This window comes from Hyperolius riggenbachi, chromosome 6 (genome assembly GCF_040937935.1).
Source record: "Hyperolius riggenbachi isolate aHypRig1 chromosome 6, aHypRig1.pri, whole genome shotgun sequence".
In the NCBI taxonomy this organism is placed as follows: domain Eukaryota; kingdom Metazoa; phylum Chordata; class Amphibia; order Anura; family Hyperoliidae; genus Hyperolius; species Hyperolius riggenbachi.
Genome location: NC_090651.1, coordinates 289,813,574 through 289,839,590, shown reverse-complemented (window position 1 = coordinate 289,839,590; position 26,017 = coordinate 289,813,574). Strand labels below are relative to the sequence as shown.

At 45.2% G+C, this 26,017-nt stretch overlaps 1 protein-coding gene across 2 annotated transcripts in view; it reads right to left on the bottom strand.

The window, feature by feature from the left end:
* Positions 1-15,239, bottom strand: part of ZSWIM9 (zinc finger SWIM-type containing 9) — a 50,720-nt gene extending 35,481 nt beyond the window's left edge. Inside the window, exons 1-2 of one of the 2 annotated variants that reach the window (XM_068241009.1) lie at positions 15,129-15,239; positions 3,734-4,874 (exon numbers count right to left, since the gene is read on the bottom strand). In XM_068241009.1, the coding sequence (XP_068097110.1) occupies positions 3,734-4,789 (1,056 nt within the window). In that variant the 5' untranslated portion in view covers positions 4,790-4,874; positions 15,129-15,239. Of the gene's footprint in view, positions 1-3,733; positions 4,875-5,175; positions 5,271-15,128 lie in introns of those variants that run through there. The other variant, XM_068241010.1, reaches the window with a different exon arrangement.
* Between the last annotated feature and the right edge of the window lie 10,778 nt (positions 15,240-26,017).

Below are 26,017 nucleotides of genomic sequence, written 5' to 3'. Positions count from 1 at the left end.
AGGGTTTTCTTTATTTTCAAAAAACACTGACTGAAAGTCAGTTGCTCAGCCAAACTGCCAAAAATTGCATGCGAGTGAGTGAGGAGGCCGGCATCCTTATATAGATTCTTTCCATTGGGTGCTTTTTTTAAAGAATAAAAGGAAGTGCTGAGAATCCCCCAAGAAGAGATGTATGAGTCCAAAACCCGTCAGATTTTTACTGTCTACTGTAAACGACAACAACACAGGAGAAAAGTAATTTATGGTACATTTTCTTCAGGGAGAAAATACCAAAAAACTAACCATGAAAAAGTGAACCTCCAGACTAAAAATCTACTCAGCAAAACTGAAAAGGCTTGGTGTTTCTTTAACAGTTTCACAGCATCAGAACTTTGTTTTTCTTACCAAATCATCATTTTTAGCTAAGCTCCACCCATCAAAGAAAACTACCCGGGCTTTTTTTTTTCCCCTGATGCTGTGCAAAGCATGATGGGATTTCCTATGTTATTCACGTTGCCTAGCAACTGGGAGGGGTGATAAGCACACAGGACAGTTGGAACTGTGTCTCATGCTCCCTGTCACCTCCTTTCAATCAAAAAGATGGCTGCCCTCATGAAATCAAACAATTGCCTGTTATTTTAAAACAGGGTGGGTAAGAGATTATATTACCTTATTTTAATTAACATAACTAATGTAACTTAATGACAGTATGTTTGTTTAGGCTGAAGTTCCTCTTTAACCTTTCTACCACCGAAGAGCAGTTATAAACCACATGAACATCTAAATGAGATGAGGTTTTAAGAATAGAACATTGAAATGAAAACTGTATTCCTTAATTCCTGCCTGAATAAGTAGTGGATTAAAGAAAACCAGAGACGATCTAGAATTTATACATACCTGCGGTTTCCTCCAGCCCCATAGGCACGGATCGCTCCCACTCCACGGTCCTCAGTCGTCTCCTGTTCCGGTACCGGGTCCTGTAGGTTTGGCAAGTCTGCACAAGAGAAGTGCTCCCTCTACGTATCTCTCCTGCGACTGCCAGATATGTAGACGAGGAGACTTCTCTTGCACAGACTGGCCAAAGCTAGGGGACCCAGTACCGGCGGTCTGGAAGGCTGAGGACAACGGCGTGGGAGCGATCCATGCGCAAGGGGCTGGAGGAAGCCCCAGGTATGTATAAATATTTTATTATAGATAATCTCTGGTACACTTTAACTGTCAGGACCACCTCTGCCAAATCTAGCATTCCTGTATAGCAACAGAACTTTAGGTTAGCGACATCTCTACAAGGTCGGCTCCAAACTGTCACCAGAAGGATCAAAAACCAATCCCAGCCGTGTTACAGTCCCTGTATGTGTGTGATAGCCTTTTGTCTGCTTTTTAGGGAGAAGCCAATGTATCTGTAAGTTTTGGAACGATTACTAAGAAAAAAAAATATATTCCCGTCTCAGAACGGGCGCTCTGTTTTTTTTTTTTTACAAAAAAAAAGTAGAAATTAAGCCTTGTACACATGTACAAGAAGTCGCTAGAGAGGGAGCGGGTCTCTGTCTCTTGGGCTACAGTAAGAGACCAGGACTGTATTGTTTGTGATGCTCCTTTGGCCCTTCTCTACATAGCAGCCAGAGTAAGCAGGATAAGTGAGGAAACAATGGCCTCGGCTACCGATTCCCAATTTTTTGGGAGTCGTGACATCACGCCAAATGTTTAGATCTCTGACGTGATGTGCACACCCATGTCATAGTTTCCAGGGATCGCGGTCACAGCTGTCCTGATGCCCACTGTTTGCCCCCTCCACACACGTTCTCTCTGCACCTCCGATCCTACCCAAATGCACCCCCTCCTGGCAGCCTCTTCCAAGTTGCCGGAGTCAGGCATTAGTGCACAGGCCCGAATGTGCACATCCTACAGCCGCCTTTCTCAACCTTTTTACCCTGGAGGAACCCTGCAAATAACTTTCGGATCTCAAGGAACCCCTGCAAACTATTTTTTGATCTCGAGGAACCCCTGCATTTACTTTGCAGGAGGCATGGTCTTTAACCTTTTCGGGACCGCGTGCATTAGATTCTACGCTGCACTTGTGGCTGTTCTAGCCTGATGCGGCGTAGAATCTACGCCGGCCCACAGTTTCCGCTCCCAACGCGATCGTGCGCACCCGGAGGGGGAGATTAAGCTGTCATATGACAGCCGACATCTCCCCCGAGTGATCAGCAGCCATCGCGTATGGCTGCTGATCACGTGATCACTACGATCGCCGTCCGATCATAGTGATCAGTTTGACAGCTGCGGCGGCAGGGGGGAAAAGAAGAGGATCCACTCACCTCCCTGCCGTTCCCAACTTCCCGCGACGATCGGCGCCCCCCCTCCGCTCTGGCCGGCATCTCTGCTCCGTCTGACGTCAGCTCTGGGTCCCGGCTTGATGACATCATCAAGCCGCGACCCTGAACTGATCGTCAGACAGAACGGACATGCCGGCCGGAGAAGAGGGTCCCGTGCGGCTCATCGCTGGAGCCTGGAAGGTGAAAGCTGCTTGCAAGAAGGGGGGGCACAGGCCACTATGGGGGGACACAAATCCAGCCAGCCACAGACGGGATCCGGCCGCCTGACCCCCCCCCAAACGCGCGCACCCCCCTCCCGCGCAAAATGCCTGGTCCTTAAGGGGGGGGGGGGGGGTAGGCGGCCTGGTCCCGAAAAGGTTAAAAGTATGTGAGGCTATTTGTTTTTACTACCCCCTATTACACTGCCCCTCATACTGTCTCCTTATCCTAGTGCTTTTTATTAATGTGTGCATTATTATTCTAACCCTTAATTTAGTGCTTCTTTTTACAGTACCCCCTATTATAATGTGCTCAATTATACCCCCCCCAAGATGGGAGAAAATGCAGAGGAACCCCTGCAGAGTACTCAAGGAACACTGGGGTTCCAGGGAACCCTGGTTGAGAAAGCCTGTCCTACAGCATGCCCTACGACTGCTAGTGCACTGCGCATGACGTCACGTCTACGCCATGCGCATAGCGCTTCTGGCCGCGTGTAATGTAGGACGCGCACAGCCAATCCAGAGCCCTCATGTCTGTCTCCGGTGACCCGGAATAGGCTGCCAGGGGGCGTTAGGTCAAGACAGCTGCCAGTACATGCCTACTCCTCCCATTTCTCCTACTTCGTTCACATCAGGTATCTTTTGAACATCTATTACAACTCAGGTTCTCGTTAATCAAACTTGTATTTATATTCGATAATAATCTAAATAGGTAATACATAAAAAAAAACTAGAACTTGTATCTGCACCAAAAGAATAAAGGGCACTGATCCATTTCATTCACCTCCGCAGATTTGATTGCATCTTTCTGGCACAACAGATCAACAAGACGATCCTTCAAGGTTTTCCACATCAAACTTTTTAACTTAAGTATCATTTTAATTAATTAGACTGTGCCTATTTGATAATCACACTGTTCATTTAGTTCAAATGTAATCCTGTAAAAAAAAAAATAGATACAGTAGAATCCCTTTATAATGAACTCCAAGGGACCAGGAAAAGTAGTTCTATATCAGAAGTTTACCACATCAGAATCGGTCATACATTGTATATTTATACAGGTGCATTTTCTGGGACCTGTGGACTGAGTTTACTATATTCAGAGGTTTACTAGATCAGAGTTTACTATAACGAGATTCTACTGTACTACCAAGAACAAAAGCAATAAATATTCACCAAGACTTTCACAAGGAAAGTAATGAGCAATCATTTTCAGCTTACCTCTATGGAAAAGGTTGAAGCGAGAACAGACACCGAATCAGGCACTGAAGTGGGCTCTGAAGCTGGCTCTGAAGCAGGCTCTGAAGCAGGCTCTGAAGCAGGCATCGAATCAGGACTGACTTCAAGTATAACTTCTGGCACACTTTGCAACTCAAGGGTTTCACGTAACATGACTCTGACGCACTGGTACAAGGAGGGCACGATGCCAATTTTTGATGCAAGTGTATATTGCAATGCTGTAGAGTAAGCATATAGTATTTTTTCTATTTTTATCCTTTTGTTGTCCTTAGTGCACCATTCTTTTCTGGTGGGATGCCACTTGTCCATGTAGTACTGATAGAAATCGGCTGGACACGAGGCTTTTAACTCCGAGAGGTGACGATTGTAGATCTTCAGGGAGCGTGCATAAAACAGAGCTTGCAGAACATTTTTAATCTGAACCTGGGTAGCAGGTGCTAAATGAACAATTTGTTGCTCTAGCACTCTAACAATTAGTGACATGCAATGCTTGACAGTGGCATTGGGAACTAGAGTAGTCCAGTCTATGGAATCTGTGATCTCTGGATGAATAATGATGGATTTGATCTGAGCCTTCATTTTTGGTATACTTTGCAGAACAGACACAATAAGAAACCTCAAGGTATCGTGGCTATTGGGTTTTGAAATGCAACTAGCACACAAGCGCCAGCCAGACTCCTCTTCACATGACACAGTGTACAAGTTCAGCCCAGGACCAATGTTACTTTGGAGATCAACATAAAGGTTTTCAGGCCATTTCTGTGCAAGTGCCTGCATAGAAGAGGACATAATAAAAATGTTCTTCACCAAAACAGTGTCTTCAATAAACACCAACTTTATCTTGGCATTTGGATCGAGGACGAAGAAGCTGTCCAGTTCCACCAACACCTGAGTGTGGTCTTTCAGAAAATTTGAAGCAATCCGTAGGAGCCTGGACAGATCGCTGCGGTCCAAGAACTTCCTGGATATATCATTGGAGATCTGAGCAATTCCAGCTAGACTAAGCGACCTAACTTTCCTTGGCTCTTGTTCAGCCATATTTGGCAAGTCACACAGTCCGTTAATAGATGATTCTTTCTGCAGATTGATCTCCTCTTCACTCCCACACAAATAAGTTCACAACCTATTATGAAAAAAAATTATAAATTTGCATACTTGTCTTTTTATTAAATAACAAAACAAACATTACAAGTTACTTTACAAGACACCAAACTATGAATCTTAATTCAAGCTACTGAAGAAGCTTAAAATGTAATTACTGTGGGACTTCCATACACGCTTTCTTCCCCACTATGTATGTATGCAAGTCGATTACACTACAAGTAAATGGTAGAAAACCGAGACAAGCAAGAAGAGTGTATAAAACTCATGTACAGCAACGTCAACACTGCAAATACGAAGGCCAATTTTCTGTAAATATTTACCTCGCCGCTGCTTGGGCAGGGAGTGGGGGGGGGGTGAAGCCTCGTTAGGATCCAGAGGCTTCCATTCTCGAAGTAAGTATCCCGCAGAGGGTTGGGTTTTTTTTTTTCCAGGTTTTCTTTAAACCTCCAACAAGCAAGAAAATACACAAAATCATTTTGATAGTACTTACTACTAGTAGTATTTACTACTTTTGGTACTTTCTTAATTGCAAAGTTATTTTAAAGAGAAGATGAAAACTTTTCAACTAGGAGAAAAAGTGAATTGCAAGGGCCTAGCACATTCTTGGATTTGCTCCTACCTGTCTGGACATTCTTCCATGGACTCCTATGCCAATACTAACTTCTCTCCACATCTGCTATCTGTCGGTGTACCACAAGGCTATGGTCCTTGGACCTCTTTATCTACAGTCTTGACCTGGGACTACTAATATGCTCTTTTGGTTTCCAGCATCACCTCTATTCTGATGACACCCAAATCATCTTTCATCTCCTGAACTCTACACACTATTTTATGTCCCTGTGTCCCTGTGTCTGCATTTATATCCTCCCATTTTCTCAAACTTTACATGAGTAAAACAGATATTCTCTCTCCTCCTCACTTATAGTTACCATGAATGTAGAACATACTCCCAATAACCTCAACTCCTAAAGTTTGCTGTCTGGGAGTAACCCTTGACTTATTTATAACACATTAACAACTTCCTGTTACTTTCATCTCAATATCACCAGAATTGGTAGCTTCATTACACAAGAGGCTACTAAAATGCTTGTATATGCTCTAGTCATTTCCCATCTTGACTACTGTAATACCCTTCTCTGCAGCCCACTAAAAAACAGACCGGCACCTCGCCAGGGCCTACTAAATGAACTCTGCTGCTTGTCTCATCCAACTCTCCTTCTGCTCCTTTGATGCCTCCCCTCTCTGCTAATTCCTGAATTACCTGCAAATCAACCAAAGGATTCAGTTCAAATCCCTAACACTATCATACAAAGCTCTACAATAGCAATCCCACCATATATATTTTCATTAATCTCCAAATAACATCCCCCTGAAACCTTTGCTCCACCCATGAGAACCTCTTGTCATCTAGCTTGGTCAACTCCTCTCACTCTCGCATCCAGGACTTCTCATGATTGTAGCCTCAAGACACACCTATTCAGACAAGCTTATGATTTGTTATAGCTAGAATTTGATGTTCATTACCTCATCTGTTAACCCCACTCCATTGGTGTCTGCACCACACTACCACTCTACATATAGATAGATCTAGATGTAAGCTTGTAAGGATAGGGATCTCCCCCTTGTGTCTGTTTCTGAGTATGTTTTCAAATGCAAAACTGAGCCACTATTAGTGGATGAGGGCTGTGGCAGAAAATGTTAATTTTCTTTTATTGCCGCCTCTCATTGTGCTGCACATTGCTCTCCCTCTTTCTGATGTTTCCTCCATCACAACCAAAGTTCATCTTCACCCTACTGACTAGAGCAGTTTTGCCGTTTAAACAGCAAAAATGTTCTTGCTACTTATGACACCTAGGCGATATAGCCAGCCATCAAGCCGAAAACCAAGTGCAATGCTCAGCTTGTAAGTTGATAGAGGTAGACTATATATATATATATATATATATATATATATATATATATATATATATATATATATATATATATATATATATATATATATATATATATATATATATATATATATATATATATATATATATATATATATATATATATATATATATACATATACATACATACACACACATACACACACACACATAAGAAGACTTAAAGGAATGGTCCAAGCAAAAAAAAAAAAAAAAAAAAAAAAATCCACTTACCTGGGGCTTACTCCAGCCCCTGGCAGCCATCCTGTGCCCTTGCCGCAGCTTCAGTGGCTCCCGGTGTCCTTCGCTGCAGAAGCCGACCTTGCCGGGTCGGCTTCTTGTGCGCTCCACGGCGTGAGTCACGAGGTCCTGGCGATGTCATCAGGTTTGTACTGCGTAGGCCAGGCGCAGTAATTCTGCACCTATGCAGTACAGACCTGACGACGTCGGCTGGACCACGTGACTCGCGCCGTGGAGCGCACAAGAAGCCGACCCGGCAAAGTCGGCTTCTGCCGCGAAGGACACCGGGAGCCACTGAAGCTGCGGCAAGGGCACAGGATGGCTGCCAGGGGCTGGAGTAAGCCCCAGGTAAGTGGATTTTGATTTTATTTTTTGCTTGGATGTTTACTTTAAGCTGGCCATACATCAAGCGACTTGGCAGCCGATCGACCATCAGATTTGATTATAATCAAATCGGAAGAAAATCAGTGCCGCCAAGTACATGTGCAACCGATAATGCGACCAATTTCGGTCCCGAAATTGGGCGCATGGTCGACCGCACATGCTGCAAGATGTTGGGCTGACTTGCTCATTCGGGTGCACGGCGGTAACGGCATGCAATTCTGGGACGATCGACGAACACAACAAAGCCCACCATGTTATACATTACCTGTCTGCTACCTCCACTTGTCCCCGCTGGCTCCAGGCGCATTCTCCTCTACATACACGCGCACCCCATGTGCTTTCCTAGTAAGGGCGCACATATGACATCAGACGTCATACACGCGGCCGCGTTACTAGGCAACCACGTGGCATACGTATACGAACAAGAGTGCGCTCAGAGCCAGTGGGGACAAGCGGAGGACGAGGACAGGTAATGTATAACATAAAGGACAACCGTAGCGAGCACGTCGATTAGAACGCAGGAGATTTGGGTGCAGCCGGCGCCACCATAGACCGTAATAGGAATTACGGCTATAGCTGTGCTCAGTGATTAACTTCGGCACAATCAAAAGACAGAGCTGAAGTTACTTTTAAAACACTGTAATTCGCCTTCCGGCAATAGCTGGCAGCCGAATTACATAATTCCGCACTTTCCATGTGGACCTAGAGGTGGAATAGTAATTAGTGCCGCCGGGACTCCGTGGGGAGAGCCGTATATCGGCTGTATTCTGCGCCTAAGTCTCTCAGCAGCCATTTCTCTCGTACGCCAACTAGTAGTGAGTGGTATATGGAGGCTGACATATGTATTTCTTTTTAAACAATACCAGTTGCCTGGCAGTCCTATTGATGTAATTGGCTGCAGAAGGGTCTGAATAACACCTGAAACAAGCATGTGGCTAATCTAGTCAGAAACATCTGATCTGCATGCTTGTTCAGGGTCTATGGATAAAAGCGTTCCATGTACCTCTCACTACAGTTGTCCTTTAACATTAGGGGAAAGCGTTGGGGCAGCAAGGCGCTCGAATGCGGTGTCACAAGGCCGATTTCAGATTGATTTTAGCATGAAATTGATCGGGAATCGGCCTGCGGTGTATGGGCAGCTGACCGATCTCTCTCTTATCAGATTTGATTACAGAAAGATTTGTCTCTTGGTCGAATCAGCCCATCATGGCTAGATATGTGGCTACCTTAACACATGGCCTTTCAAACGAACAATCTAAGTAGTTATGGGACACAGAAAATAGGTAACGGAAGTTGTGTAAAAGGTGGTCAGTAACTGATTAGTAAAAGTGCATATACATGCACAAAGAAAGTCGCCTGCAGGCATTAGGACTGTGTTCCATACAGACACATTTGTGACTATAGAGGGGGTGGGAGGGACAACAGTGCTGCACATGATGGAGAGGCTTCCAGAGGGAGGGGTAAGGATGTGAACCATGTGCTCGGCTGAGGCGATTGGGCACTCCAGATCTCTCAGTGACACATCAGCTATGTTCATCTGCTAGTTTCTTGGCACAGATGGCCCCTTACTGGCTGAAAACCATCTAGCAGGTGTATGAGGTTTAAAGTCCCATCTACACCATACAATTTTTTGTCTGATTCAATCCATTGATTCGATTCAATCTGACATATCTGATCGGGATTCAATTCAATTTGCCATTGTTTTGCAATGGCAAATTGGATCAAATCGAATCCCGATTATACATTTTGGATTGAATCGAATTAATCAAATTGGATTGAATCGGACGAAAAAAAAATATTTTTATGGCGTTGATGGGGCCTTAGTCCTATGTAAGATTGTATGCTTGCCTGAAGAGGTAACACTTGTAAATATGCTAGATTTGGGTTATGAAAGTCTGAGTAGTGTATATAGCTTTCCCCTAGAGCAGGGGTCCCCAAATGTTTTGGGTCGAGGGTCGGGTCAACATACTTCAGACTGCTGGGGGGCCGGAGTATACATAAAATGATGTAAAAGTATTTGCAGGCCAGACAGTAAAGTATACCCAGATGAAAACCTGAAGTCCAATTGGACAGCAGTGTTACCTGATGTGGAATTTTATTGGAAACCAGCGAAATTCCTACTTTCTGGCTTCCATGTGGATGGGTAGTACCAGTACTGCTATTCTGTATGTGTACCACCAATTTTTAAAGCTGTAGCTGACTGCATCTATAAGTAATACATTTTCTGTGTGAGGGGCCGGTAAAAAAAAAAAAAGCCTCAGGGGGGGTCACATTCGGCCCGCGGGCCTTAGTTTGAGGTCCACTGACCTAGAGCAACAGTGAAAGTGAAAGTGGTAATCATCATCATCATCACCACCACCACCATCATCATCATCAGTCTCTGCACTTCGTGTGTGTGGTGTGTTCCATTGTGTTAAGTGGACTGCACTTCTGTGCTGCCCATGATAATAGCGGGCAGGGGGAGGAGTTCCCCATATAGCCCCTGGCCCAGGCTCCAGCCAGACCACAGCGGGCACTACACTGTCTACTCCCGCTGGCTGCATGTGATCCGACAGCAGATGGGAAACGAGCCTAATACACACGATGCAATTTTCTGTCAGACTGATGGTCTAAACAATTATTTCCGACAGGTTCAATCTGATTTCCGATCATTTTTCTGTTCAATTTTGTACAGAAGCGATTGTAAAATCGATCAGAAAAACTATTGGTAATCTGGTCGGACCTGTCGGAAATAATCGATTCAACCCTCCATCTGATGGAAAATTGCATCGCGTGTATCAGGCATAAGACTGATCTGATGTCTTTTGAATGCATATTTGCACCTTAGTGAAGGTGACTGATATTGTTGCCGACTGCAGAACAAATTACCAGATGTACTAATAGAGAAGAAATCAGTGAGCAAATAATGAGAAAGTTCTCTGCTCGCCCCATCTGAATACAGCAGAAAAGTTTCTGCCTTGTTTACACAGTGGACAGGGGAATTTCGTTATGGTAAACCTCTGGAAATAGTAAATTCAGTCCTCAGGTCCCAGCAAATGCATTTGTATAAATATATAAAGGTATGCAACAAGAGAATCATGTATTGATTCAAAGTCCCACAAATGTACAGGAGATGGTGTCTTGGTTCTAGACATTTTTTTTTTTTAGGAGAGTCACTAGGACTATATAAACAATTGTATGTGTATTGTTTATATAGTCCTAGTGACTCTCCTAATCTGCTATTCCTCCCATATCATTCGACACTGAATCATTTTTTGCTTTCAGAGAATGAAAGGACAAGATTGGTCAGATCAATTAAAGTGAATCGCATAGGATATCACTTGCAGTGTGTGGGCCACTAGTCGATCGACTTTCGATCAGCCACACTGAAGATTATTGCCCAATAAAGTTGATTAAAGCAAAATATATGGCTACCTTAACCACTTTTCACCCAGACCTTGTTTTCCCCTTATGGACCAGAGTGGTTTTGACGTTTTAGCTATGTCCCTATTTAAAATCGGCCATAACTTTATCCTCACTTATGACACCTACATGATCTAGAGATATCATTTTTTTCAGGACAAATTAGACTTGAAATCGGGGGTATTTTGTTATATGAAAAATTTTATTTTCTATGCATTTTAATGGCAAAAAGAGGGGGGGGGGGGAAGAAAAAAAATGCATTATTTTGCAGTTTTACCAATTCTAGTTAAAAAATGAAAAGTGCTACAGTATATAAAAACAAGCCACCAGTATTAGCCCCTCCCCCCAGGTAGATAGCCAGATGTGTCCCCAGTATAGCCAGAGTCGTATCGCTAATTGGTTAAAGGGACTTATTTCCCCTTACACCAATTAGTAATGCAGCTTTAAAGAATACTTAAAGGAATACTTAAGTCACCTAAAAAAAATGACTTTTACTCACCCGGGGCTCCCCTCAGCCCCCTGCAGCTGAACGGTGCCCCCGCCGTGTCCCTCCGATGCGCCTGGACTCTCCGGCGGCCACTTCCGGTTTGGCCGTCACCGGACGACAGGCTGGGAACGCGGCTTATTAGCCGCGTTTCCGGCCACAATAGCATTATAGAGGGCGCTATTGCGGCCGGGGACGCGGATAATCAGCCGCGTTCCCAGCCTGTGGGCCGGTGACGGCCAAACCGGAAGTGGCCGCCGCCGAGTCCAGGCGCATCGGAGGGACACGGCGAGGGCACCGTTCAGCTGCAGGGGGCTGAGGGGAGCCCCGGGTGAGGGTGATATAGCGGCTGGCAACGGGGAGAATCACCCGCGTTCCCAGCCTGTCGGCGGCTGCCGCCGAACCCGGAAGTAGCCGCCGGCGGGGACAGGACGATCGGAGCGGGGCTGCAAGGGCACCATACAGCTTCAAGGGACTGAGGGATGCCCCGGGTGAGTAAAAATCTTTTTTTTCACTCCTCTAAAGTATTCCTTTAAAGTTTCAGGGGCGTACCCGATCGCGCACTTCCTATTCAGTCCATGGATGCATTATGCATATGGAATCGTCACTGAACACTGCTTCCTTAGAGAATACAGATTGCGGCTACACAATTCCTTGGTCCACACTTGACGTGTGTATACAGTGTGCCTCTGAGGAAGCGGCTTTTAGCTGTGAAACACGTGTCAGGCAGTCTTATGTGATTTGGAACTCTGAAAGTGTACCTATACGTCTCGTCCACAACTGTGAAGATATTTTCTCTGAATGAAGAACAACAAAGGAACTGTTCATAAAAAAAACCTGTGTTTTGGTCTGTGTGGTGGATAGTATAACCCCTCAGCATATCCAGATGAGTCCCCTAATATTAGCCCCACTAGTATAAACAGATATGTCCCCTGGTATTAGGCTCTCCCAGTATAGATAGCTAGATGTGCCCCCTGGAATTACCCCCCCCCCCCCCCCCATATATAGCCAGATGTGCCCCTGTTATTTAGTCAGCCCCCGCCCATGTATAGATAGCCAGATGTGACCCTGCTATTAGCCCCCCTCTCCCAAAGCATAGCTAGCCAGATGTGAACCTGTTAGCTCATCTCACAGTTTATAGTGGAGAGCTAATTTTTCTGGTCCCCCTGGAGTATGGATAGCCAGATGTGCCCCTATAATTAGGACTCCGCCCTAGGATTGTCATTAGAGGCCCCTCCCCTATTATGCAGCCTCTCCCTCCGTGCGGAGATCTTTAACAAAACAAAAAAAAGCATGTGCAGCAAGCCTGGCTCACCTTTCCCTTTTCCAGCGGTGATCCTGCAGCGGCAGCCTCTGTATTCAGCTTCACAGCCACCTCCGTGCTGCCTCATACACGAGTCCCGGCTTGATGTCATCAAGCTGGGACTCGTGTAAGGGTCAGTACGGAAGTGGCTGTGAAGCTGAATACAGAGGCTGCCACATCACCGCTGGATGAACCAGGCTTGCTGGACATGCTTTTTTAACAAGATCTCTGCACTGTGGGGGAGAGATGAAGGATCATTGGGGGGGATGGGTGCTAATTGGTTAAAGGGACTTATTTCCCCTTACATCAATTAGTAATGCAGCTTAAAGTTCCGGGGGCGCACCCGATCGTGCACAGGGAAGCCACCAGTACAAAACATATCTATGTGGTTGTGGCTTGGATGAGCCCACAGATGACGTAGATATACTGTACTGGTGGAGTAAGTGGTTAAAGCATTCAATTTAACCCTTGAAATCCAGTGAGATGGTTGAGCTTTTAATTTTATGCTTTAGAGCAGTGGTCCTCAAACTAAGGCCCGTGGGCTGAATGCGGCCCCCTGAGGCTTTTTTACTGCCCCCCCCCACACACACAAAATGTATTACTTATAGATGTGGCCTGCATATAGAATAGCAGTTCTGGCACCAACCTTAAAGAGTCTGAAGCGAGAATAGATCTCGCTTCAGACCTCATATATAGCAGGGGCACGTGTGCCCCTGCTAAAACGCCGCTATCCCGCGGCTTAACGGGGGTCCCTGTCCCCCCAAATCCCCTCCGTAATGCGGGGGGAGCGCTTCCTGGTTGGGGCAGGGCTAACCGCCACAGCCCTGCCCCACGCACGTCTGTCAGCGCGTATCTCCGCCTCTCCCCCGCCCCTCTCAGTCTTCCTTCACTGAGAGGGGCGGGGGAGAGGCGGCGATGCGCGTCTGATAGACGCGCTGGGAGGCAGGGCTGCAGCCGTTAGCCCTTGCCTCCAGGAAGAAGAAATTAGCGACCAAGTCTGAGACCAAGGTTTGTGGGGGGTGGGTTGGGGGGTCAGGGACCCTCGTTCAGCCGCAGGATAGCAGCGTTTTAGCAGGGGCACACATGCCCCTGCTATATATGAGAGCTGAAGCGAGATTTAGTCTCGCTTTAGTGTCTCTTTAACCTTCCTGGCGGTAACCCCGAAGTTCGGGGTAAGCCGCGCAGGAGGATTTCTCAGGCCCTGCTGGGCCAATTTGCATAATTTTTTTTGCTAGCTGCGTGTGCACGCCGATCGCCGCCGTGCCGCCCCCCCCCCCCCGGACCCCTCGCGCAGCCTGGTCTATCAGCGTTCGGGACTCCCGATGACGCCACGACGTCATCCCACCCGTCGCCATGGCGATGGGGGAAGCCCTCCGGGAATTCACGTTCTTTGGACAGGATTTTCTGATCGCAGATCGCCGGAGGCGATCGAAGCGGGTGGGGGAATGCCGCTGCACAGCAGCTATCATGTAGCGAGCCCTAGGCTCGCTACATGATTTAAAAAAAAAAAAACCTGTTGCGCTGCCCCCTGGCGTTTTTTAATAGACCACCAGGAGGGTTAAACATGGAAGCCAGAAAGCAGTCATTTGCTGGCTTCTCGGTTGTGCTGCAGGCTTTCGCAGGCCATTGGGTGACATTATGGCTCACATATGACTTGCTATGTTAGGGGCACGATATCTGCACTGTATTGGTGGCATAATAGCTGCACATGATATGTTGGAGGGCATACTACCTGCACATGCTGTGGTACAGTGCATACTATCTGCACACGCTGTGGTGGAGTGCATACTATCCGTTCTTGCTGAGTTGGAGGGCATACTACCTGCACATGCTGTGTTGATGGCATGATATCTGTACTTTCTGAGTTGGGGGCATAACATCTGCTTTGGTTAAATGGGAGACATGAGGGCTGCCCATGTTAATAGGCACGGTCTACAATACCTAGGCTCAATGTTATGTTGTTCTACATCAGTTCACATATGCACCGGCCCCCCAGCAGTCTGACATATGTTGACCCGGCCCTTGACCAAAAAAGTACGGGGACCCCTGCTTTAGAGTATAGATGGAATTTGATTACAATTCCACTTAGGGTGATTTAAAATACTGTAAATATTCAGTACAGTAAACTGTACTGGAAACAATAGAGTTATGCATTATGAATACACTTTTCCTTTGTAGATAAAGTCATTTCTGAACATCAAATGTAAAAAGGCACAGAAACAAAAGAGACTATGGCTCTGTAAATAGGAGATCTAAACGAGACGTTTGCGGGCGCTAGTAGTAGCCTTTCTCAGCCCAGCGTTTGCTAGGCGAAGTCTACAGTTCCCGTCCAGCTGCAGAGCATCAGACATTCACATCCTTCCCTGCAGCGTCTGTGACAACAGGGGACGGGCAAGCGGCAGCCCAAGACTCCAACTCCGAAACCAAACTCGCCCGCCCACCGTCCCCAGCTCCCCAATGCACACACAGGAGCCACAGGGCCGTCGCCCGCAGCAAATACAAGCGGATTCCAATCACGAGGTCACTTACCACAGCCGCCTCCCGGCGCATCTGCAACTTCCCTATTCCACAGCGTCTTCCGGTGAATGACGTGTAAAAGCTGCTGCGCCCGAACGCCCCCTCCCGACAGGAAAGCTCAAGCTGACGCCTAGCGGCCAATGCAGGCCTGGGAATGGATGGGCTGTGGTGACGTCAGGGGCTCCTCGCCTCACTATTCGCTTACCAGAGTTCAAACCCAGTGTGCAGGCGGCGGGGGGCGATGTCCTCACTTTGTGAAACGTTAATTCAAGTTCAGCCATCTTATTGTGGCTTGACTGCACCACACCGGCTGTAATACTGTAATACTAATAATGTCATAATAAAATGTTATATACGGTAGTTTCTAGATCCATTAGAAAGTTGGCTTAAGTTGTATCTTAAAATTATCAGTCACTGGTTTTCTCAGGAGCATCACGTTTGGGATACTTGAAAGCTCAAGTTCAGGGTCAGAGTTTCATCTTTTTTCTTAAGTTTTTTTTTAGCTTTGCTCTTAGCAATTTAAAATGGTAAATTGTTGTAGCATTGCACAGGTTCCTAGCTATCAACTGTCTCATTTTGACCAGGGATGCTCAAATTCGGAAGATACCCGGATAGTTGCAATCCGGATATCTCCCAGTAATGCTGTGCGACCTGGGCGGGGGGGTCAAGCTTACCTCTCTGACGTCTTCTTCGCTCGTCCCTCGGCGCCTCCCATGATGCGGTCCACGCGGCGGTCACGTGACTACAAACACTTCCTCCTTCCGGGTTGAAGGAGGAAGCGATTGTAGTCACGTGATGCGCGTGGACCGCATTGTGGGAGGCGCTGAGGGACAAGCGAAGAAGACGTCAGAGAGGTAAGCTTGACCCCCCCGCCCAGCCCGCACAGCATTACTGGGAGATATCCGGATTGCAACTATTTGGGTATCTTCCGAATCCGAATTTGAGCATCCCTGATTTTAACCACCTCTCAACCACCTCATGCCGATGGGCGATGGGAGAGTGTCGCCTCCAGGACCTAACTGGCAAAGTCCTAGAAGTGGGACTAGCAGGGAACGTGTGCTCACGTGCCTGTTCCAGCAGCTGTAAACAGCGGGGATCCGTGATCAGCCTGCCAGCCTCGATCGGAGCTGGCAGGCTGCAATATATATATATATATATATATATATGTATATATATATATATATAAAACATTTGTACAGCGCTGCGATCTAGCACAGTGCTGTACAGGGGACAGCCCTGTCACTTAACTGTCCCTCTGATTGTCTCACGTAAGGCACTGTCGGCATGTTCCTACAGGCGCCTGATGATGGAAAGTTGGCTCACTCCCCATCCCGAGTGCCTCTCTCCCTCCTTTCCTATGCAGAGTCCTGAGAGTGTAAATGGCAGGTCACTCACTCTGCTCTCAGCATTCCACTGACGAGCTCTCCCTTCAGTCAGGGGCACCTCTAGCTACTTAGTACTGAGGTTCCTCTAGCTCCCTAATACTTGGGGGCACCTCTAGCTACTTAATACTGAGGGTACCTCTGGCTACCTTATACTAAGGAGCACATGTAGCTACCTATAATGGGCAAGGCAAGTAAAGGAGAAGTGACAGCTGGGACAGCCAGCACACTTACAGTGCAGTTTGGTGGGGTGTGTAGGTTCATGGAGGGCAAAATCTAAGGTGCCAGGACATCTGTGCCTATAGGCTCCTGTGAGGTAAATCGGGGCCTGCTCACAATCTAATCCCTCTCATAGGAAGATGCCTATAAGTGTAGTGTAATGTATGAATCGCATTCTAGGACCAATTTAGTGGGGGAGGGTTTAAAACAAAATGCAAATAACCACTTTTTTATTTAAAAAAACTAAGAATTTCATCAGCAATCAGAGACCACCAAAAGACTATTCTAATAGTTGGAAGAAAAGGAGGTAAAATTTATTTGGGTGGTAAGTTGTATGACCGAGCAATGAACTGTTGAAGCTGTGAAGTGCTGAATTATTAAAAATCGCCTGGTCAATAGCACCCCTAGTGACCAGGCGATTTTTCATAATTCAGCACTTCACAGCTTTAACAGTTCATTGCTCGGTCATACAACTTACCACCCAAATAAATTTTACCTCCTTTTCTACCGACTATTAGAATAGTCTTTAAACCTCTGGTCCTCAAGAGGTTAAAGGGACAGTCGCCCTTTGGGAAACAAATCCCTTTGTCCCTCTTTCTTCCTCATTTGTCCCTCTTTCAGGACTGATGTACAGTACAGATCTATGTAAATACGTGTATTTTTCCACTGCCTGAAGAATGTGCTTAATAAACTGTAAACATTATTTCTATCATTTAAAGCGGAATATAACCCTGCATTTCAACTTTGCTCTAAAACATTATTTACAGCATAATTTATGCAACCAGCATTTTTTTTTTACTAGACCAGCATTGGAAGGGTTACACACAGAGCTTTAAAGTTCCGTGGAGAGAACTGCTGCCTCATTCGAAGATTAGATAGATACATTTAAGTCAACAGAATGTAACAAGTGAGGAATGTTACACACTCTTTGGCTGTCCTCCAGCTCCTGCACAGTCAGAGAGAGTAAGTCACATTCCACAATTGTTACATTTAATTAAACAGAATGTATCTAGCTAAACTTGATATATTTCTTATTTTCAAATGTTATTATAAAAGAAAATGAACCAGCATAGAAAGGACCAGTGTGATTTGAATTTTATGAAAACTTTATGGTATGCGTGTTCAGGGGACAATAGAGGTGTGGTGGGTGCATGATTAGGGGTGTGGCTTAAATAGGAACTGTAGTAAAAATAATGTAAATAAAAAATTGCTTATTTTTTACAATATTCATTTATAAATGATTTAGTTAGTGTTTGGCCATTGCAAAATCTTTCCTCCCCCACATCTTTAGTCCTGCCAGGCGATGATCTATGCAGAAGGCTTGTTTACTGAGAGTTCTATGCTCAGGAGATACTGCTTTGTTGGCCGTTGGAAACAGCCGCTATTGCCCATAATGCAATGAAGTTCACAGACTGCAAAGAGGGGATTCACCTCCATATCAGCCAAACAGACACCCCTGATTATATATTCGAGAAAAGGTAAAGATTTCTTGTGGAAAAGGAGGTATTGGCTACTGATTGGGATGAAGTTCAATCCTAGGTTAAAGTTCCTCTTTAAGTGCCCCTCTTTCTCATCTCAAAAAGTTGGGAGGTATGCCAATCTAATCACTAGAGATACTAATAACTGCACGGTAAGGCTAGGTTCACACTGATTTGTTGTGGTGTGCTGCATCAGATAATATTATCATATAGCAAATGCAATGCAATTATATTGAAATGTTACGTGGACATTGGAGTGTTTGTGGTGGAATCTGTCGGTGTAATGCAAGGCATGCTGTGCGGTACCAGACAACGTGCACATTTACAGTGGCAGTGAAGCATTATTTTCATGAACTGTGTTTTTCACTGTATGTATCACATACTCTGACTGAGTAGGATAGCAGCAGGGCAAGTGATCACTCTTTGATGCAAAAAGGAAAAATGAGACCCTAAGTAAAGTGAAACAGCATATTTTATTGATAAGTACTATTTTCAAGTGTTTAACCACTTCCATACCAGCAGTCTCTGCCCCCTTAAGGACCAGAGACTGCTGGCACGGTAAAATGTCGCTTCCCAACGAATCGCCGCACATACCCACCGCTCTCACCGGTGACGACACTGCCCCATCCACGCAGGCTCCTCTCTCTGCTGTCTCTGTGACTGCAGAGTGCTGACAGACGGTCAGGAGCCGCTTTCGTTGGCTCCTTCAGGACGGCTGACCTGCTTCCAGAGCTCTGCCATCTTATAGACGGCAGAGCGAGCAAATTGCGGCAGGCGCAGAGCAACGAGATTGGCTGTAATAGTTGGGACACACAAATCAGTGCGACGTTGAATTTATGTCCAGCCAGGGCCTCAGCACCACCCGCTGGACATTGATTCGTACTGCATCATTCCTCATCAAGTTAACAACAACCATGATGAACCAGCCCAAAACACAACAGCTTAATGGATTTACAAGTTGAACAAAATAAATGTAGCTTTACTTACCTGGGCCTTCTTCCAGCCCCTAGAAGTCATTTGTGTCCCACACTGCATCTCCGGTCTTCTCCTGGGTCCCACCTGCTCCAGGTGTGTCAGGTTTGACAGGTTCCTTATCCAGTTTTAGTTATTCAAAGTAGGGCTTTTAAAACTGATCCGATCGACCGGTGATCAGATCTGTTTTCACTGATCCGTTTGCCAGTGTGAACCAAGCCTTACGGATACGTTGAAGCGGAAACTGCATTCGTTTTACTGGATCCAGTTGGCTGAAAATACCAGTGTGAATCGAGCCTAACTCCTTCATGTCTCATAGTAGGTTTTTGTTTTTAAATGCTTCAGTTTTTTAATCTGTAGATTGCTTTCATTCATCTGTCCAAAGGACATTTTCCCAGACGCATTATGACTTGTCAATATGCATTTTAGCCAATACCAATTTGAGCTCAGCCTTAAAAAAGCCAGCATGATTGGCGAAACCTATTGTCTCCCATTGACCCAGTGTACTCCTAGGTGGAGCCCAATGTCTGGAGCAACAATCTGAGTGGTTAAAATCGTTCCTAAATTTAACATGTCAGTGGGCAAGCATATAAGGCCACACTGAATGATGATCAGTTTTGGTAAGATATTGTAATAATTATTTAGCCTGCTCGACACTTGGAACATACAAAAGCTATCAACATATCTCTGGTTTGTAATTGATTTTTGAACTAGACGGTAATGGTTTCCCCTGTATATATTGGTGTTTCAGGATGGAAAATATTGATGTGCAATACCTTTGATAAGTTGTTTCTCTGGAGACAATTATTATCAGTGAAGACTGTATACACTTTTTTTTTTTTACTTTTTTCAGGACTGTATTATTTTTTTTATAAGTCTCATATAAGTTAAAGGAATACTATCGATGTATGCATTTATTTTGAAATGCTGTATGTTGTAGCACACATTAGGACAAGTACTAGGAGCAATTTTATTCCTCACACAGCTGTTCCTCTCAGCTGTAAAATCCTCCATCGGTTTTGGCGTCAGTGTTGGATACAAAATGTATCTAAATACTGAGCTCCCAGAGGGCTAGACCATGTCTTTGCACAGGGGAGTTGCTATCAACTCTTCAGTTTATAGTTTAATTATCACCTTGCTGAAAGAATCTTGTTGATATGGTGGTAAGGGGTTAAAGATTCTAGCAATGTGTGTTTATTATCTTTGCTTCTCTTGACTGATAAAGATACTAATAATGCTAATTATAGACAGTGGTCTGTCCCTCTCAGCAGCTTGTAAAGTGGATGCAGCCTGGAGTGAATCACCTCAAGCAGGCAGCCAGTCTGAGTGTAAACACAGACTCGTGGTATAGCTAGTTATATTCCAGCAATATTCCAGCTCATTTAGTTACCTGTTACCACCTCAGCTCAGCCTATTTCTCCTCATGTCTCCTGCATGCTGTGAGTGACACAGTGAAATATATTTGTGAGCTGTGTGACAGAGTAACCAAGCAACTCAGGGTGACCCAAACTACTATGAGCTGTGTGAGAAATTAATTTTTAAGCAGGGATAGTGAGAGAGAGACCTGGGTGAATAAATAAAGTGCCCCTAGCACTAGTGGTAATGTGTACACTAATATAGAGTATTAAAAAAAAAAGTCGTTTCAATCGATAGTATTCCTTTAAGCTTGTCCAATTTTTCCCAGCTAGCTGATATAAGCATACACATCAAGATAGTGAATCTATGTTCTATCTAAAACACTTGGGGTACCCCTTGGTCAATTGTTTGTATGTTCAAGCCTTTTTCAGCACTATGTTGCCTAATTTTAGCAATATACAATAAATGTTATGTTTTAGATGAACGGAGCGTAATTTCTCTTTTTAATGGTGGTGGTAACTGTTGCCTCCCTCTCTGGTAACATTGCCAGGCCCAGGAGTTGGAGACTCTCTCAGTCCATGAGTCACCTATTGACACAATCACAAGCCACATAAGCTTGCATTTTCTAAGGTTCCAGAATACTCACCTGCCACACTCTCTTGCACCGTTAGATAGCCTTCAGGATAGGGTCGGTCCACACTTGTCAGGTTGCGGATTGGAATGCATTTTAAACTGATCAGTTCATCTAGAAACTGATCCGTTTTTCAGAATGTTGTGCTTTTGCAGCATACCTTTCCAGTCCGTTGAAACATGTCAAAAACGTGTCCTTCCTTCCTGTGTGTTTCTATTGGATAAAGAGGTCTGCAAAGATGATGCTGAGGGATGGAGCAGGCAGTAGGCAATCTGCTTTGGCAAAAGTTCTCTGTGTAGAGGGAGATCCATTTTTGTGTTGCATTTCATTGCTTCGGCAAGTATCCGGGCTCCATGAAAATCTGCAAAATCCAGACTCTCCTTTCAGTTTTCTAAAACGGAGCCCACTGATCCGTTTTTTGAAGCTTGTGAAGACTGACGCTATTTTTAACATTGGTATCTGTGGCTCCGTTTTTTTGCCCTGGACAAAAACGGAGCCACAGATACCAATGTTAAAAATATGGATACGGTTTCGAAACAAGTGTGAACCGACCCTAAATCAAGACATTTACTGAAATTACAGAAAAGCCCTGCAACAATTCTAAGCTTTGCTGGTTTCCTTACGTGCAATTTAACCTAACTAGTGCTGAAAGCCGCTATGAGGGCATCTTGTGTCCACACAGTAAACTGCAATTTCTGCTATCCCCTACATTATAACTGGTAAAATCACAAACTGTGCTGTAGCCTTTGAAGGAATAACTATTTTTATACAGATGTCATTACCGGTACTTTGGGACTAAAGCTAAAACAGCAATAATTCGTTTTGCAAGTTCTTAATGTAGATTATGCTAAACCGTAACTCTGCTATAAGTACATTACCACTATAAATAGCCTTGGAAGCAGACAGCAGCGAGGTCAGAAGTTTGGCCACCAGTCACAGACTCTGAAGCCCTTAAGATTGTTAGCGCAATCCCTGAAAGGTTGTTTGCTTCCCAAAGAACACCAACCAAATCTGGAGCTGGAGACTCTTCTTAGAGACCTCATCGGACATAAGACTGCATACACACATCCAATTTTGATTGGCCAATCAATGGTCAATTTTACTACTTTTCTGTAGTATGAGGGGCTACATATTTTGAATATTATGAAGAGATTATATAGGTAAGTTCTCATACAAGTAATAATAGTATACATGTAAGAAGTAAGATTGGCCAATCATTGGCCAATAAAAAATGGATGTGTCTATGCACCGTAAAGCCTGGTACACTTTTTATTTGAGTTGGACACCCCTGATGTAATATGAGAGTCAACCGATAGTGAATAATATGAGCAGATTGTGTAGGTAAACCCTCATACTACACGTAGGTGGTAAAATTGGTCAATCATAATTGAAAGTGTGTACCAGGCTTATTGCTCCTTACACACTATGTAGAATCCGGTATGATTATTCTTTAATTGCACCAATGCTTAATACTATTAACTTCATTGTCACAATCTCAGAGGAATATTTGCATTTTCCCCCTAAAATCTCCCAGGCCATTTTTCTATAGAAACACTCAATATTGTGGATACGGGACTGTGCCATTAGCAGTAGGGATGACTATATTTTTTTTTTTAATCCAAAAGAGGAAGAACCATTTGTGAAGATGTGTAATAACAGCAGCATTTATGCAGCAACTCCTGTAACAGGAGGGCTCTCATATGGCCAGGAATTAGTTACTGATCATAATAACTGCAACTCTGTGACCCTTGCCCCCACCTCTGTATAATGGATAGTGCCAAACCTCTATGAAGACAGAGCTTTACTATGCAACCCTGACAGCTCAGCTTTCAGATGATCTTAAAACCGAATGAGCACCATAACTGTAAAATGTACATGTGTGTACTGTATACATGTATATAGAATGTACATTTGTCCAGATCTGTGGAGTCAGAGTTGGAGTCGAGGAGTCAGAGCAATTTTGGGTACCAGGAGTCAGGGTTGAAGTTGGTGGTTTCATTTACTGAGGAGTTGAAGCCGGGAATCGGATGATTTTTGTACCAAATCCACAGCCCTGGTAAGTATTACACTAAGGAGTCAAAGTCGAAGAGTCGGTGTTGGAGCCATTTTGGATACCTGGAGTCGGTGGTTTCATAAACAGAGGAGTCGGCGTTGGGAGTCAGATGACTTTTGTACCAAATCCACAACCCTGGTAAGTAGTCGTAGACTAAGGAGTCGGAGTATAAGTAGTAGACTAAGGAGTCAGAGTCGAGAAGTCGGAGCCATTTTGGGTACCTGGAGTTGGATTTGGTGGTTTCATAAACTGAGGAGTCGGAGTTCCTACTCTGACTCCTCAGTTTATGAAACCACTGACTCCTACTCTGACTCAAGGTACCAAAAATGGCTCCGACTCCTGGATGATTTTTGTACCGACTCCACAGCCCTGCATTTGTCCCAGAGTAAAATACACTGTAATTTACTCTTTTTCTAGCCCGCTGTCGCTTACAGTAATTGTTTATAATTTGATGGTTGTGACCTCTGACAGGTTTTGGCCTAGTCCATCTCCTCATGCAGGATTCTCAGTGTGTTTATTTTTAAAGCAGCAGGGCCAGCCATACTATGCCAGGAAAATAAGTAAATAACTACTTGTTCTACTTACATAACAGATGTATTGTACTGTACACGTTTTGATTCCAGTGATGTTATATAGCAGTGATCTGAAAACTTGGCTCTCCAGCTGTTAAGGAACTACAAGTCCCACAATGCATTTGCCTTTATGAATCAGGACTGTGGCTGTCAGGCTGTCAATGCATTGTGGGACTTGTAGTTCCTTAACAGCTGGAGAGCCAAGTTTGCAGATCACTGTTATATAGTGGTGGCAGGAAAGTGTAATGGTTAAGGGCTCTGCCTCTGACATAGGAGACCTGGGTACAAATCTCAACTCTTCCTATTTCAGTAAGCCAGCACCTATTCAGTAAGGAGTACTTTGGGCAAGACTCCCTAACACTGCTACTGCCTGCTGAGTGCGCTCTAGTGGCTGCCTCACAATCGCTTTGAGTCCGACAGGAGAAAAGCACTATACAAAAAAAAAGGAATTATTATATAGTACATAAAAAGAATTCTGTTCCTGGCATTTGCCATCTTGGTTCCCTCAAACTTTTTCTTTTCTCCTACAAACTGCACTGTCATAGCAAGCTTGCTTTGTAAACACATGAGAACACAAGATACATCAGGTTTCAGTTTCACACTGAACTGCCTCAGCCATTCAGTAAGGAGCAGGAATGTGGGAGGGGTGATGACAAACTTCCTCTTGTTGGCAATGTACTAAATAGAGGCAGTCTGAATATTTTACAAAGCAAAGTGTCTTCTGTTATGTTGATACTGGTAATAGAACAATGTACTAAAGACAAATAAATTATTTTATGATAGCTCTCCTTAACCACTTGAGGACCCACCCTTTACCCCCCCTTAAGGACCAGCGCTGTTTGATGGGATCTGTGCTGGGTAGGCTTTGCAGCCCCCAGCACAGATCAGAGGGCACGTAGAGCGATCAGATCGCCCCCCTTTTTTCCCCCCTATGGGGATGATGTGCAGGGGGGGTCTGATCGCTCCTGCTGGTGGCATGTTGCGGGTGGGGGGCACCTCAAAGCCCCCCTCTGCGGCGACATTCCCTCCCCCTCTCTCTCCTACCTGTCCCCCCAGTGATCCGGGCTGCACAGGACGCTATCCGTCCTGTGCAGCCAGTGACAGGACGTCCTCTGTCACATGGCGGCGATCCCCGGCCGCTGATTGGCCGGGGATCGCCGATCTGCCTTACGACGCTGCTGCGCAGCAGCGCCGTACAATGTAAACAAAGCGGATTATTTTCGCTTGTGTTTACATTTAGCCTGCGAGCCGCCATCGGCGGCCCGCAGGCTATTCACGGAGCCCCCCGCCGTGATTTGACAGGAAGCAGCCGCTCGCGCGAGCGGCTGCTTCCTAATTAATCAGCCTGCAGCTGGCCTGCAGCTGCCACTTTGCCGACGCACGGTATAAGCGTGCGGTCGGCAAGTGGTTAAAAGTAAATGTAAAGCAGCACAAACATGAGTTTAATACTCACCTAAAAAGAAGGAATGTTCCGGATCCCATAGAGCTTTCTCTGTCCTCCTTCCATCCTGTTGCTCCAGCACCGGGCCCATGTGAGGTCCTTCAACCAGCTTGGTTGAATACGTCAGCCCTCCTTAGTCTTTGGATGTACTTGCGCCCTTGAGTACTGTCAAAGACGAACTTCAGAAGTATTCTGGGATGCGAGTATGTCCCTATAACACATAACTTCACTAGGGTACAGCGGTGGAACTAGGGGACCAAGGTGAGCATTAGGCGCTTTTCTTTTTTGTGCTGTTTCACATTTAATATGACGTGAGCCAAAAGTCCTTCCTTGCTATCTACAGAATACTCTCTTGCAACAACTTTATATATCTTTATATCACAATGGTCCATCCTTGGAGCCCTTACTGGCTGGGACAAAAGTCTTGCAACAATTCTCAGCTTTGAAAGCACTACACGAAATTAGCTTGTCTAGTGATGGTTCTCACCATGAGGACATCTTGTGTCCAAGAAGCAAACTGCAGTTTCTGACATCCACAACATTATCACAGGTACCTTTTTTATCTGCTGTATAACAGAATACCTAAGCAGTGGCCGCCGGAGAGATACATAGAGAGTGCACTTCCTCTTGCGCAGACTGGCCGCCACTGACAGGAATTATGGGACCCGATACCGTAGCTGCAGGCAGTGGAGGACGGCAGCGTGGGAGCAATCCATGCGCATGTACACGTTAAGGACCAGAGATCGCCGGTATAGTAATGGCGGAAACTCGACAAATCGCCGCACATACCCGCTGCA